Source organism: Eurosta solidaginis, chromosome 5, assembly GCF_040869045.1.
Source record: "Eurosta solidaginis isolate ZX-2024a chromosome 5, ASM4086904v1, whole genome shotgun sequence".
NCBI classification, from domain to species: Eukaryota; Metazoa; Arthropoda; class Insecta; order Diptera; family Tephritidae; genus Eurosta; species Eurosta solidaginis.
In genome coordinates this window covers 140,517,990-140,533,163 of record NC_090323.1, presented here as the reverse complement: position 1 = coordinate 140,533,163, position 15,174 = coordinate 140,517,990, and the positions used below count along the sequence as shown (strand labels likewise).

At 43.0% G+C, this 15,174-nt stretch overlaps 1 protein-coding gene across 4 annotated transcripts in view; it reads left to right on the top strand.

Moving 5' to 3' along the window:
• RecQ4 (RecQ4 helicase) overlaps positions 1-15,174 on the top strand; it is a 167,756-nt gene that overhangs the window by 139,287 nt on the left and 13,295 nt on the right. For 3 of the 4 annotated variants that reach the window (XM_067787130.1, XM_067787127.1, XM_067787129.1), the window contains one exon: positions 4,743-4,918. The exons of the other annotated variant lie outside the window; for it this stretch is intronic. In XM_067787130.1, the coding sequence (XP_067643231.1) occupies positions 4,743-4,918 (176 nt within the window). The remainder of the gene's footprint in view (positions 1-4,742; positions 4,919-15,174) is intronic. 4 annotated transcript variants of the gene reach the window in all.

The following is a 15,174-nucleotide window of genomic DNA, read 5'->3' as shown; positions in this document are numbered from 1 at the left end:
CCAGCGTTTTACCGTCTTTTTCGCCCAGCTAAGGCATATTTAAGGTCCTCCTTCTAGGCATTGTAATCTCTGGATATTAATAAATTGTGAGCGAAATTAATTGATAAATACAAATTTAACAACTTACCTTGTATGTATGTTTGTAGGTATTTAACTTAAACGGGTTTCAAAGTTTCAAATCAAAAATCAACAGAAATCAGCTGCTCTTATTTGCTTATATGCGGCTACGATGTCACCATCAGAATTATGAAAGTTATATGTACGAATGTTTTATGAACGTATGTATGTATGTATGTAAAAGTCTTGTCAAATATCAACAGAAATTAGATGTCAATCAATTAAAACTTACAGCTTGCACTGCCATCTAGCGTTATGTAGTGCAAATGCAGTGCAAATATTCACAATAGTGCCATAGTACAAACAGATTTATTTGTGTGCTCACAATCGTTTATTTTTAACAAATTATTAAATAAAATATAGCTAAACAAAAGCACTACGACCAAAATTGCCCAAAGCTCGCTAATAGCCGGAATCTCCATCTTTACAACCAAAACTTTATTTATAGATTTGGATTCCAAATAAGAGCGAAAAAGGGATCCGCACATAAAAACAGCAATTAGAAATAATATATATGATTCGTAATACCAAACAGGAGTTGAGTTGTCTTAAAGTTGGGTTGTTTTAATTACAACCCAACTAAGTTGAGTTGTATACCGTAATAGGGGCATACGTTTTATATACCCAAGCCCATGTATATTTGAATACAATATAATATACATATATATATACAATACAATATATATAATTATGATAAGAATGTTGAAAACTGATTTTTTTCTTAAACACCGCTATTGTGCGCTGCAGTTTCTAAAATGTTGTAAAATGCAAAAAATATAAATTTTATAATTTATTTAATAATTTGGGAAAAATTTAAACAACGTGACATCAGGACGGACAAGGCGACAGCTGTTTCGATTATACCTTGTAAATCTCTTCAAAGCCTTTTCTCCCGGGAGTGGGAGTCGCACCCGCACTTCTACGATAGTTGAAATGGTTACAAACGCATTCAGCTACGTCATAAATTTTATATTTTACTAATCAGATCGGATCAGGATATATGTATGTATGTATATTTGGCATAGAAAACCTGGAATATTGTCTACGTTTAATACGCTTCCTAGACTGAGAGAATTGCCCCTATTTTAATTTAGACATTTTTTTCTAGAGCCTTTAGAAAACTTAGAAAAAATGTTTTACAGGTTAGGTTAGGTGGTAGCTGCCCTGATAAGGATAGCTCACTTGGACAACACGGAAGTCCGTTGTGATACCATATACACCAAAAATAACGCTCTTCCACATTGGGTATCCAGGACAGTTTCTTGTCCAAAACAATCCCCAAATATTTAACCCTATCAGAAAGTACCAACTGTACCCCTCCAATCGGGGGAGTTCTGAAATCGGGCAACATATCTCTTTGTGAAAAGAACCAATTACGTTTTTCCCGGGTTGACCGCCAATCCACATGATTCAGCCCACCTAGCCACAGTATCCAGGTAGCCCTGCAGAACATCGCGCACGGTGCCCAGAAATTTGCCTCTGACTAGGATAGCGAGGTCATCTGCATAGGCAACCACCCGACAACCATTGGCTTCCAGCTCCACAAGAAGCTCGTTGACTACCACAACCCAGAGGAGAAGAGATAGGACACCCCCCTGTGGCGTACCCCTGCACACCTTCCCCTTAATTTTGGCCCTCCCCACTCCGCTGCGACAATTCTGCCGCATAGAAGTTTGCTAATAAATTCAACCAGAGCCGCCTCTACTGCTAAACCCACCAGAGCTCTTTCGATTGCCTCCGGTAAGATATTGTAGATAAAAGCCCCCTCGATGTCTAGAAAGGCACCCAGAGCATACTCTTTGTGTTCTAGGGACCCCTCTATTTGCTTTACAATCGAATGGAGAGCCATTTCCGTCGATTTGCCCTTGCAGTACGCATGCTGTGAAGCCGACAGTAACCCCCGAGCTATCCTTTCCCGTAGGTACAGGTCAATCAACCGCTAAAACGTCTTAAGAAGAAACTACGAGAGACTGATTGGCCTGAAATCCTTAGGTGATACATGAGAGCTTCTGCCGGACTTCGGAATGAAAATAACCCTAATCGTGTGCCAAGACTTCGGGATATAGTTAAGGCTGAGGCAGTTAGTGTAGATGATGGCCAACCAGCGGCAGGAAATCCCCAAAGACTTTTGAAGTTGCGCAGGAATGATTCCATCTGGGCCCGGAGACTTATATTGCTTGAACGAGCCTATAGCCCAGGTTATTTGACTTTCCCGTATTGGAATAGCAGGCACTTCTGCATGGCCAACGACCATCGACCATGCACGTGAAGATCCCTGGGCAACTGGGACATCGGGAAAATGATTGTCCAGTAAAAGCTTTAGGGACTCCTCGCTACTCATCGACCAGTCCCCACCATCATCTCTCAGATACCCCAGAGGAGCGGGATTCCTAGAGAGTATTTTTCTAAGCCTCGCGGATTCATTGTAGCCTTCTACGTTTTCGCAGAAGCTTCGCCATGCATCTCGCTTGGCTATCCTTATTTCATATTTATAAATCCCCAGACTCATCTAATAGAGCGCCCAGTCCGAGGGTAATTTACTCCTCCTGGCTCTGTTGGAGAGCCGCCGACTGGACGCTCTTAGGTCGTCAAAAGAATCCGATCACCAGGGCGGCTTGCCCTTCCCCAATGTAAGCTTTCAATGGGCAGGACAGCTGAAAGGCTTTTGTTTGCCGAGGTGAAGTTTTCCACCAGAACGTCTATCTCAGATTCGGACAGGTCCGAACTAACGGTAGGCGCCGCAGGCAATAGCTCTCCCAGCTTCCTACAATACAAGTCCTAGTTAGTACTTTTAGGGTTTCTAAAAGATATTTTAACGGGACGTTCTTCGTTCACCGAGAACTGAATATATCGGTGATCAGAAAAGGAATGCTCGTTGAGAACCCTCCAGCCAGATATCCGACCTTCCAGTTCTCTACTAACCAGGGTGAGGTCCAGGACCTTCTCCCTTTCCGCAGTAATAAAAATCGGGTCATTCCCCCTATTACATATACAAAGCCCGTCATCTACAATAAAAGTAAATAAAGACTCACCTCTAGTGTTGGTATCCGAGCTTCCCCGGATGCTATGATGTGCATTAGCATCGGCACCGATGATCACGGCAACACCTCTCCGCCTTGCTTCAGCGGTGATTTCGCCCAGTATCGCAGGTGGTGGTCCCGCTACGTCCCCGTGGGGCATGTACGCTGAGACCACCCACATTTCATTACTTCCTCGCTCGAGACAGACCGCGGTTACGTCAGCATTGCTGAAATTAGAGAGAATAAAAGCTTTAATCTCTTTTTTAACAATCACACAGTATCTAGGCCTACCTGCCTCCCCATATACCAAGGTGTTGAATTTTCCCGTCCTTAATCCAGAAATCTTACTGCCGTTACTACTCAGCCACGGCTCCTGGACAGGGACTATATCCACTCCGCCGTTTTCAAGGCAGAGCAACAAATTTGCGGAAGTCGCCTTAGAGTGCTGAACATTGATTTGACGGATTTCCATCAAATCCGCTCTTCCGCCCCATCCCTGGCGGATTCGTGTTAGTCGTGTCCATTCTAAAAAGTCCCCCCTCAAGGCCGCTATCCGGAGCCGATTGTGTAGTCGCCCTTCAACGGTCTCGTGGTTGTCTATGCTACGCAGGAAGGAAACGCGAGGGTTGACGCATTACCTTATGAGTAATGCGTTCAGAGCCAGACCGGACGCGAAGCGGGAAAATTTTCAACCGCACCTACACCACCAACTTAACGGCGACGGAGCCGGAGCCGGAACGTACCTTGAGGCTCGCCGCGGTTTTAACGGGACGTGGGCAGGTGCAGCATTAGCGTACCAGCCATTTCGATAGGGTTTCACCCCGACCTACTAAGGTGGCAGAATACCGCACTTACCAGCCCAAAGTCATCAAGTCAAAATTCAATGTCAATAATCAAAAGCCCTAAACAATCCGATTCGTCACCGTTGTGTACCGATCTTGACTCTTAAAGAGTTCTCCCTCCCCTGAGCTCGGCACAATGACTCAGGGGTGCGGGTTTTATCGAGTTGTCCTCTATAGATCCGCCATTATCAGTAGAAGCAGGGGCACCTCGTGCAGGACGTGATAACTAATCACGTGTGACCTTCGTCACTATGGCCGGTCTAAGACTGATAACACTCCCTGATCCAGAGCCTGGAACCACTTTTGATATCCAAGCCAAGTATCTTAGCCTCCAAGGTTACACAAACTTTGTATAAAATAAAATCTTAAACATTCTTCGTGAAAATAATTGTTAAAGATCAATATGAAGCTAAGTCTATTCAGCTATGTCCTACTTTGTAATATTAATGCCCGGTTGTTCAGTGCGAGTTTAAACTACAGTTAATGTTGACTAAAGTTTAACCTTGCTACTTTGGCTGATAACATAAAATAATACTAAGAGGCCATAGTGGCAGGGTTAAACTCTCACGAAAAACCGGGTCTAAAAGTGATTGGACTACAAAAAGCCATACTACATTCCAGTTTTTGAAAATTCTGAGTAAACCTGGTTTACTATTCAAATTCAATGGCTCATTGCTCAGTGCAATCACTTGAAATTTCAATATAATTTTTAAACGATTACTTTTATGCATATGACACAATCATAATTATATAATTTTTCTAGGCATACTGCTAAAAATTGCCCACCATTAGCTATGGCTATAGCACTAAAAATTAAACAAGAAAAGATGAAGGATAATGCGAATATAATAGAATTTTCTGTTGTTGATGTTGCTGCAGCAATTGGTTGGAATAGTGGAGTTGTGAAATATCAATTGAAAAATTTGGAATGGATTGAAGGTAATATTATCAATTACACAGTGCTACAAAAAAAAAAAGTAACTACACTCATCAAGTGACCTAGGTAAGATTGTTTATCTAGTCAAGTGTAACACGAAACGGTATTTGAAAAATCCGCTATACCCTCAAATTTTTTTTATTGTTAAAAAACCGTTATTCCATGCTTGTCGGCACATAAAAGTTCCTAGAGGGGCTATTTTTGAACCGATTTCAATTTTTCCAATGGTTTCGGAAAGTTAAATAATGGTATTCTTAATATGTAAACAGCAGTTTGTTAGTTTATAAGGTATAAGAAGAAATTTTTCCACTTAAATCTGAAATTTTCGTAAAATTTTTTCGTTTTTTCGAGTTTGACGCCATTTTTTTGGTACAATTCGAAAAACATGCTTTAATTACAACAAATGTTGTTGTTCTGCTATTAATTCTGAGTAAAACTAGACCTTATTTATTGAAAAATGTTAAAAATTTACGAAGTTACAACGCTTTTTCGAAAACAAGAATTTCAACCTTTTTACCACCCACTGCATAGCAACGGATGGTTGACATGCTTGGTCGACCGGCCAGCGGTAAAACTGCATGATATCACCTCATTATACTATTTTTATTGATTCCATTGTTCTTTGTATACAGAAAAATTTAACTTTTTCAAAATAGATTCGAGTTAGAAATGTTTGCTTGATCTTTTTCGTTTAAATGACGAATCATCAGTTTCACGTATAAGTGACCAGCAGTAATTAGCTAACATCCTCACTTGTTTCTTTCCTGCAAACCGTTTTTCAATCTTCAATATCTCTAGATGAAAACGTTCTCCTTGTTCGTCGCTAAATTGACCGAGATTGTCTGGGAAAAATTCCAAATGGGAGTGCAAAAAATGAATTTTTATAGACATGTTGTTGATCTTTTTCGTTTAAATGACGAATCATCAGTTTCACGTATAAGTGACCAGCAGTAATTAGCTAACATCATCACTTGGTTCTTTCCTGCAACCCGTTTTTCAATCGTCAATATCTCTTGATGAAAACGTTCTCCTTGTTCGTCGCTAAATTGGCCGAGATTGTCTGGGAAAAATTCCAAATGGGAGTGCAAAAAATGAATTTTTATAGACATGTTGCATCCCATTTCTCCATACGCTTCCAAAAATTCATGGACCATCTCAACATAGTTGCTCTTTCCTGCAAACCGTTTTTCAATCGTCAATATCTCTTGATGAAAACGTTCTCCTTGTTCGTCGCTAAATTGACCGAGATTGTCTGGGAAAAATTCCAAATGGGAGTGCAAAAAATGAATTTTTATAGACATGTTGTTGATCTTTTTCATTTAAATGACGAATCATAAGTTTCACGTATAAGTGACCAGCAGTAATTAGCTAACATCCTCACTTGGTTCTTTCCTGCAAACCGGTTTTCAATCGTCAATATCTACTGATGAAAACGTTCTCCTTGTTCGTCCCTAATTGACCGAAATTGTCTGGGAAAAATTCCAAATGGGAGTGCAAAAAATTAATTTTTATAGACATGTTGCATCCCATTTCTCCATACGCTTCCAAAAATTCATGGACCACCTCAACATAAGTTGCTATGCAGTGGGTGGTAAAAAGGTTGAAATTCTTGTTTTCGAAAAAGCGTTGGAACTTCGTCAATTTTTAACATTTTTCAATAAATAGCAAATGAGCCAAGCTCGCTAATTAAATACATAAATAAGGTCTAGTTTTACTCAGAATTAATAGTAGAACAATAATATTTGTTGTAATTAAAGCATGTTTTCGAATTGTACCAAAAAAATGGCGTCAAACTCGAAAAAGAAAAAATTTTACGAAAATTTCAGATTTAAGTGGAAAATTTTCTTCTTATACCTTATAAACCAACAAATTGCTGTTTATATATTAAGAATACCATTATTTAACTTTCCGAAACCGTTGGAAAAATTGAAATTGGTTCAAAAATAGCCCCTCTAGGAACTTTTATGTGCCGACAAGCATGGAATAATGGTTTTTAACAATAAAAAAAAAATTTGAGGGTATAGCGGATTTTTCAAATACCGTTTCGTGTTACACTTGACTAGATAAACAATCTTAGCTAGGTCACTTGATGAGTGAATTTTCACTGTAGCACAGTGTTATGTGCAAAAATGCGGGTGAAATTCGTGTTTAAATTTCTATGATTTTTTTATATTTGTTATACCAATTTCACAAAGAAGTTTAATGGAATCATAATTTTTATACTCAGCGTGCTTTGCACACAAAGTATATTAGCTTTGATTGGATAACGGTTAGTTGTACAGGTATAAAGGAATCGAGATAGATATAGACTTCCATATATCAAAATCACTAGTGTCGAAAAAAAATTTGATTGTGCCATGTCCGTCCGTCTGTCCGTTAACACCATGACTTGAGTAAATATTGAGATATCTTCACCAAATTTGGTACACGAGCTTATCTGGACCCAGAATAGATTGGTATTGAAAACGAGCTAAATCCGATGATAACCACGCCTACTTTTTATATATATAACATTTTGGAAAACACAAAAAACTTGATAATTTAGTAAATAATATACCTAGAATTTTGAAATTTGAGGTGTGGACTGATATTGAGACTCTTGATAAAAATAATATGGATATATCTTGGCAAAAAGAGCTGTATATCAATGGTATTTCATTTCCCAAGTGGATTTATAACAATAAATAGGGAAAACTTAAAATTAAAAAATGGGCGTGGCACCGCCCCTTTTATGACTAAAGAATTTTCTATGTTTCGGGAGCCATAACTCGAAGAAAAATCAACATATCGTAATGAAATTGTGTACACATATTTTCCTTGTAGCAGAAAATATTTCTAGAAAAAATGGACGAGATCGATTAAAGACCACGCCCACTTTTATATAAAATATTTTTAAAAGGGTCGTAGACTAGAATAATAAGCAAAAAATAGTTTTGAATCAATGATATTTCACTTATCAAGTTTTATTGCAAGAGGAAATTGGAAGACATTTTTCTTTTGAACGGGCGGTGCCACGTGTTATGTACAAAAGTAATTTATCTGAAATGAAATGTTCAATTGAAACTCACGCTGAGTATGTAATCTTCGGTTACACCCGAACTTAGGCACCTTTACTTGTTTTTTTTTGTTTAATGCATCAATTAATTTTAACTTGTCCCACACGGCCACTTCATTATTATTATTATTACTAGGCCTGGAAGCACTGCGACCTTTGCGCAGATCTATTCTGCATGACCTTTCAGCCTAATTTTGTATGTGGAGGATTTTGATGTATCTAAATACCTCTTCAGGCTTTTTACTCCATATCACATAGGGATTAAGAGTCGCACAACCTAGATGGGGAGTCTCTGCCTAGCCAGAGCGACGCATACGCAGAGAATGTGAACCGGCGATTCATCATCCAGCTCACAGATAGGACAAATTTGAGTATCGGATAGATTTAACATACTTAGGTGATATTGTAGACCACAGTGTCCCGTATAGTACCCAGTGAGAGTTCTTAGGTCCTCCCTGCTTAGATTAATGAGTTTTGCTGATACGTTCGTTGCCGGAAGTATAAATAGTTGGGCCTGCCTTTGTTTAGTTTCCCAGTTACGTATAGTTTCCCTAGTGTGTGCTTTTGTAAGTCCACAAAAGGGCTCTGGACCATAGAATGCTGCTATAGCACCCTGCTTTGCTAGGTAATCTGCATGTTCATTACCTTCATGTCCCTGATGTTCGGGAACCCATGATAACAAAACCTTGTTTTTGGCTCCCAGGTCATTAAGGATTTCAGTGCAGTCATCCACTACCTTAGATTTAACTGTGTAGGATTGCAAGGGAAGTGTGGAGTGAAACACGTTGCTTTGGCTTGTAGCAAATCAAAAAACTGAATTTATTTAATATTTTCTTCTATTTATAACTTAAAGCTAAAAGGTATGTAATTTTTATGACTAAGTCAATGATTGGTGTGAATGGACAAGGGTAATCTGAGTTCGCATATGCTGACCGTTAAGTAGGTCAGTAGGTATCCAATATCGAAATACCGAAAGTGTATTGCACTGCAAATGAGTTGAGCAATCTGAGGTGGATGACTCAGGCGATATTGTTATATTGTAAAAATGTAATTGCGCTGATTACCGTTTTCCATTACAGAAGCAGAGCCGCCTGATTGTCCGACATAATGTAGATCTTGTTGTTGTTGTTGCAGCGAAAGGTTACTCCCCGAAGGCTTTGGGGGAGTGTTATCGATGTGATGGTCCTTTGCGGGATACAGATCCGGTACGCTCCGGTACCACAGCACCATTAAGGTGCTAGTTCGACCATCTCGGGAACGATTTATGTGGCCACATTAAACCTTCAGGCCATTCCCCCCTCCCCACCCCAAGTTCCAAGAGGAGCTTGGGGTCGCCAGAGCCTCGTCTGTTAGTGAAACAGGATTCGCCGCGGATAGGTGAGGTTGACAATTGGGTTTGGAGAAGCTATTTATTGCGCTGGCAACCTGAAGGGTTGCGCTACACAGCCCCTTGAATCTGGTATTTTAGTCGCCTCTTACGACAGGCATGCCTACCACGGGTATATTCTGGTCCCCTAACCCGCTGGGGTTCATGTAGATTCTTTTCGATGTTGGGCCTCTCCGCAGACATTCTCTACCACAGACTTCTATTGCCTGGATTTCTGTCTGAAATATGGTGGGGTAGCATGCCATTGGTACCGATTTCTTGAAGTTGGGCCCATAGATGCCAGCTCCCGTTCTTCCGTCATCGAATTTCGATCCATCCGTGAACCAGACCTCTGAGTCAAGGTCATTATGGGGATTCCCTGTTTCCCAGTGGGTCCTGTCCACACTTCAAAGTTCCGTGAGATTCTGAGCTTAGGGGACATTACGTCAAGCAGTTATAATGTGGGATTTCCTATGAATTTTCTTATTACTTTCATATGCCCTATCATGTTCCTGGCTTCAACTCTGAAATATTTTGAAGTCTTAGTACGCCCAGTGTTGTCTTTTTCTCTATCAGAATAGGGAAGGGAGGTATTCCCACTAAACACTAAGTGCATCAGCACGGGACGTTCTCATCGCACCCGTTATGCCAATGCAAACTAGTCGGTGCAGTTTGTTTAGTTTGCTGTTGCCGTTCTTTGCGTGGCCTTCTGCCACCAAACTAGGGAAGCATGGGTGACTATTGTCCTTACAACAGTATTAAATGTCCAGTATACCATTTTTGGAGATAGCCCCAGGTTCTGCCGTAGAGTCAGAGTCATGTACAGGCGAAGTAAGCTGTTGTTGTTGTTGTTGTTTGTTGTTGTTGTTGTTTGTTGTTGTTGTTGTTGTAGCGATAAGGTTGCTCCCCGATGGCTTTGGGGAGTGTTATCGATGTGATGGTCCTTTGCCGAATACAGATCCGGTACGCTCCGGTAACACAGCACCATTAAGGTGCTAGCCCGATCATCTTGGGAACGATTTATGTGACCACGTTAAACCTTGATCCACCCCTCCCTCCCCACCCCCAACTACCTTGAGGAGCTTGGGGTCCCCAGAGCCTCGTCTGTTAATGAAACAGGATTCGCCGCGGATAGGTGAGGTTGACAATGGGGTTTGGAGAAGCTATATATTGCTCTGGCAACCTGAAGGGTTGCACTACACAACCCCTTGAATCTGTTATTTTAGTCGCCTCTTACGACAGGCATACCTACCGCGGGTATATTCTGACCCCCTAATCCGCTGGCGATGCGAAGAAAGCTCTTGTTGCTTTGTTTAGGATAGCATCCAAATGAGCATTATACGTGAGGATTCTATCCAGTGTGACCCATAGGTATTTTGCCTTCATTGAGAATTGTATTTTTATACCACCCAGGAATGGTTCTGGGATGGATGCTTTCCTTCTCACTTGTTTCATGGCATCTGATATTGTTTCCTCGTGCATCACTGTGATGCAAATAATAAGGTCGTCTGCATACCCTTGTGTCAAATCCCTTGGTTTTCATTAACTGAAGGAGGTCATCTATGACAAGGGTCCATAGGAGAGGGGAGAGCACACCTCCTTGTGACGTTTGCTTCATTTACGATCATTTGTAAGCAGCTCTAAAAAAAATAGAAGCCTTTTCCTATTTAACTTTGAAGATAACCAAAATCCTAACCATATGAGACTATCAAATAAATTCGCTTCCCAAGGCAGTCGGTTCTATGTATCGGAGCGACTCGGAATTTTTCCCTTGCAGCAGGGCTGCTCCATATTCTCTTACTTCGGGAAGGCATCGACTCCAATCCGGGTCCGTCTCCTGACCCCGGTCCTGAGAAATGGTTTTGCTGCATCTGCCGGAAAATAATTTTTTTAGGACGGTCATACTCTGTTCAGTGTGTCTCGTGTAAGGGATGGTTGCATCGGACAGGTTGTTCTGGGCTTGATCCCAAAACCCGACGTCCACGTAACTTTTATAAATCTTTTGTGGCTCCTTGCTGTTCACGCCCAAGGGCGTCCCGTAGTCTACGCCTAAGCGGGCCCGCCCCCCCCCCCCCCCCCCCCCCCCACTACCTTCCAGCAGCCCCGCTGCTCAACAAGCCACAACAAGTATGCTGCTCGCGCCCCACGGCGCCAACAACTCAAACAGCTGCTACTACTCATAACTCCTACCTTCGTAGTAAAGTCGGTAACAATGCTGAGCATCAGCCCCTGCCCCCGTCTTCTCCCCCCCCCCCCCCTTTTTTTCCGGCAGAAATCGTGTAGGTCAGGGAAACAGACTCTTAGTCCCTACCTCCGTTTGCACCGTTTGCCAGCACAGAATATATATGTTTGCGACATCCGCCCAATGCAGCTCCTGCCTTGGGTGGTGCCACTTTCCTAGATGTTCTGGCCTCCGCAACGGCAACCCCCCGACGGGTTTCATCGCGCCATGTTGCCAGGTCGCAAACCCAAATCATCCGGGTACCCCAATGCTTGCCCAAGGACTCCCAGTCCCAGGGCCACAACAGCAATTGCGTCCTGGCCTTCCACAACCCAGGCGTAGTCACCCGTCACTTACCCCCAGAGTGGCGGCGTCTCCCCTTATGCACTTCAGAATTCTGCAGTTAAACTGTAATGGACTAACTGGGAAGATTACGAAGATAGTCGATTTCATGAAGCGACACAACATCGGCATTGCTGCGATTCAAGAGACTAAACTCACAGCAAGATCTGCATTGCAGACCTGCTCTAGGTATAATGTCCACAGGAAAGACCGCGAGAGCGGAAATGGAAGCGGCCTCGCGTTTATCATACACCACTCTGTGGAATATTATATATTTGATCCTGGCATCGACCGCAGGGACAATGTCTTAGAACGTCAAGGCCTATCTGTCCGGTAAGGCGATGCAAACCTAGAAATCATCAACATCTACATCCCTCCTGCCACCTGTTGGCCCAGTGGATACCGCCCTAATATCAGAGCCTTACTCACTGGCAACAATCTTAGGCGATTTCAATGCCCATCACGATCTATGGCACTCAAACTTGCGGGCGGACAGTAGGGGTGAAACGTTGGCGGATCAAATAGAAGAAACGACGTTTTGCACAATAAACGGAGACGCCCCCACACGTATGGTAGGAAGCTGTCACAGTTCGCCAGATATCTCAATCGTGAGCGCAGAACTCGTAAACTGCGTCAACTGGCAGCCGATGGTAACATTGGCATCCGACCACCTGCCTATACTTATTTCGCTCGAGCGTACTGCCGACTTCATCGTCACCGAAAAACGCACTTTCATAAACTTCAAAAAAGGAAAGTGGGAAGAATATACATCTTTTACAGACAACCTCTTTGCTGCCCTCCCTATCCCGACTGATGCCCGCAAGGGGAGCGTGCCTTCCGTAAGGTCATTGAATCCGCCTCGGCACGTTTCATTCCCGCCGGGAGAATTCCCGAAATCCGGCCCACTTCCCGGCGGAGGCCGCAAACTTAGCGAGAGAATGTGACCTTATAAGACAGCTTGATCCAGGCGCCCCCAAATAAGGGATATAAACCAACGCATCAGATTGCTTGTGGACGAACACAAGCGGGCGAAATGGGAGGAGCACCTAAGAGGTTGTAACCTCTCTACCGGTGTGGGTAAACTTTGGTCCACCGTAAAGTCCCTATCGAATCCGACTAAGCACAAAGACAAAGTTTCCATCGCCTTTGGCGAAAAAGTGCTGTCGGATGCGAAAAAATGCGCGAGCGCTTTCTGCCGACAATATATAATGCATTCTACGGTCGACAAAGATAGACGGAGGGCCAATAGACACGCACATAAACACAAATTCAGTGCGTCACCAATCACCATCACCGCTAAAGAGGTTGAGGACGCAATTGGTCACGCTAAACCATCCAAAGCAGTGGGCCCAGACGGCATAGCCATGCCGATGCTTAAAAGCCTAGGGAAAGAGGGTTTCAAATATTTAGCGCATGTCTTCAACCTGTCTCTTTCCACCTTTCTCATACCCGAGAAATAGAAAATGGCCAAGGTGGTCCCGCTACTAAAGCCTGGGAAACCAGCTAACATAGGAGAGTCGTATCGTGCGATATCTCTCCTATCGCCAGTAGCAAAGACGCTTGAAGCCATTTTGCTCCCTAATTTCCAAGCAAATTTGCAGCTAGCCTCTCATCAGCATGGCTTCAGAAAAATCCATAGCACTACCACCGCGCTAAATGCCATTAGCACCCAGATAAATTGCGGTTTAAATCAATATCCCTACCATAGAACAGTACTCGTAGCGCTAGACCTATCAAAAGCTTTAGATACGGTCAACCATGGGTCGTTACTGCAAGACCTGGAACGGTCTACCCTTCCCCCATGTCTTAAAAGGTGGACCGCAAATTATCTGGGTGGTCGGCAGGCATCGGTGCAATTTAGAAACGAAACATCAAAACCAAGGAGAATTAAACAAGGGGTGCCACAGGGTGGTGTCCTATCCCCACTTTTGTTTAATTTCTACATATCTAAGCTACCTTCAGCACCGGAAGGAGTCACAATCGTTTCCTACGCCGATGACTGCACAATAATGGCCACAGGCCCAGGCCCAAAGATCGATGAGCTATGCAATAAAATAAACGGCTACCTCCCTGATCTCTCCAGTTTTTTCGCCTCGCGAAACCTGGCATTATCACCGACTAAATCTTCCGCGACCTTATTTACAACATGGACGTCCCAAATGTCGACCATTTTGAACATCCACATCGATGGCACTACGCTAGCGACTGTCCTACACCCCAAAATCTTGGGTGTGACGTTTGATCAGGATCTACATTTTGGTGAGCACGCAGCCGCAATTGTTCCGAGAATTCAGAGCCGTAACAAAATCCTCAAATCCCTCGCTGGCAGTACCTGGGGAAAAGATAAAGAAACGCTCATGACTACATACAAAGCAATTAGCCAGCCGATTACGTGCTACGCGTCACCCATGTGGTCGCCAAGCCTAAAAATTACCCACTGGAAGAAGCTACAGGCCTGCCAGAATACTGCTCTCAGAATTACCACGGGCTGTCTTCTTATGTCCCCAGAACACCATCTGCATAATGAGGCGAGAATACTCCCCATCAGGGAGAGAAATGAGATGCTGACCAAACAGTTCCTGTTGAATACCCAGAAACCTGAGCATCCCAACAGACATCTGATTGATGAACCAGCATCGCCTAGGGGCTTAAGGAGTCATCTCCGTAAGCATTTTGAGGAAATACGGCACCTGAGAACCCAGCCGTATGAAGCGAAAAAACAAGCAGGTCCATGGTGAACTCCATAAACAGGCGTCGGACCTTTATGCCGGGAATTGCCCGGTGAATCCAGTACTCAAAGAAAAGTATCCAAAACTCGCGGAAGAGGAACGCATACTCCCCAGGGAAACGCGTGTCACTCTTGCTCAACTTCGTTCTGGATACTGTAACAGGTTAAACTCTTACCTATCCAGAATCAACCCCGACATACAAAATGTATGCCCCGCTTGCAATGTGTCCCCACATGACACCAACCATCTCTTTAATTGTAATGTGGAACCAACGCCTCTAAAATACCCCTTTTGTCATGGTCCACCCCTGTTGAAACAGCAAGTTTCCTTGGACTCCCGTTAGAGGATATTGATGACAATTTGTGGTCGGTCGCGGCTGTTAGGTGGGGCGAAGCATTGCTACAACAACAACAACATCAAATAAATTCAAAGTCTTTCTTGAAATATAAAGAAGCAAGGGCGATGGGGGAGAAAGTTTCTAGAGTTAGTGCAGCCGTAACACGATTAGTGCCCAACATCGGCTGACCAGTCGAAGCTACCCGTCA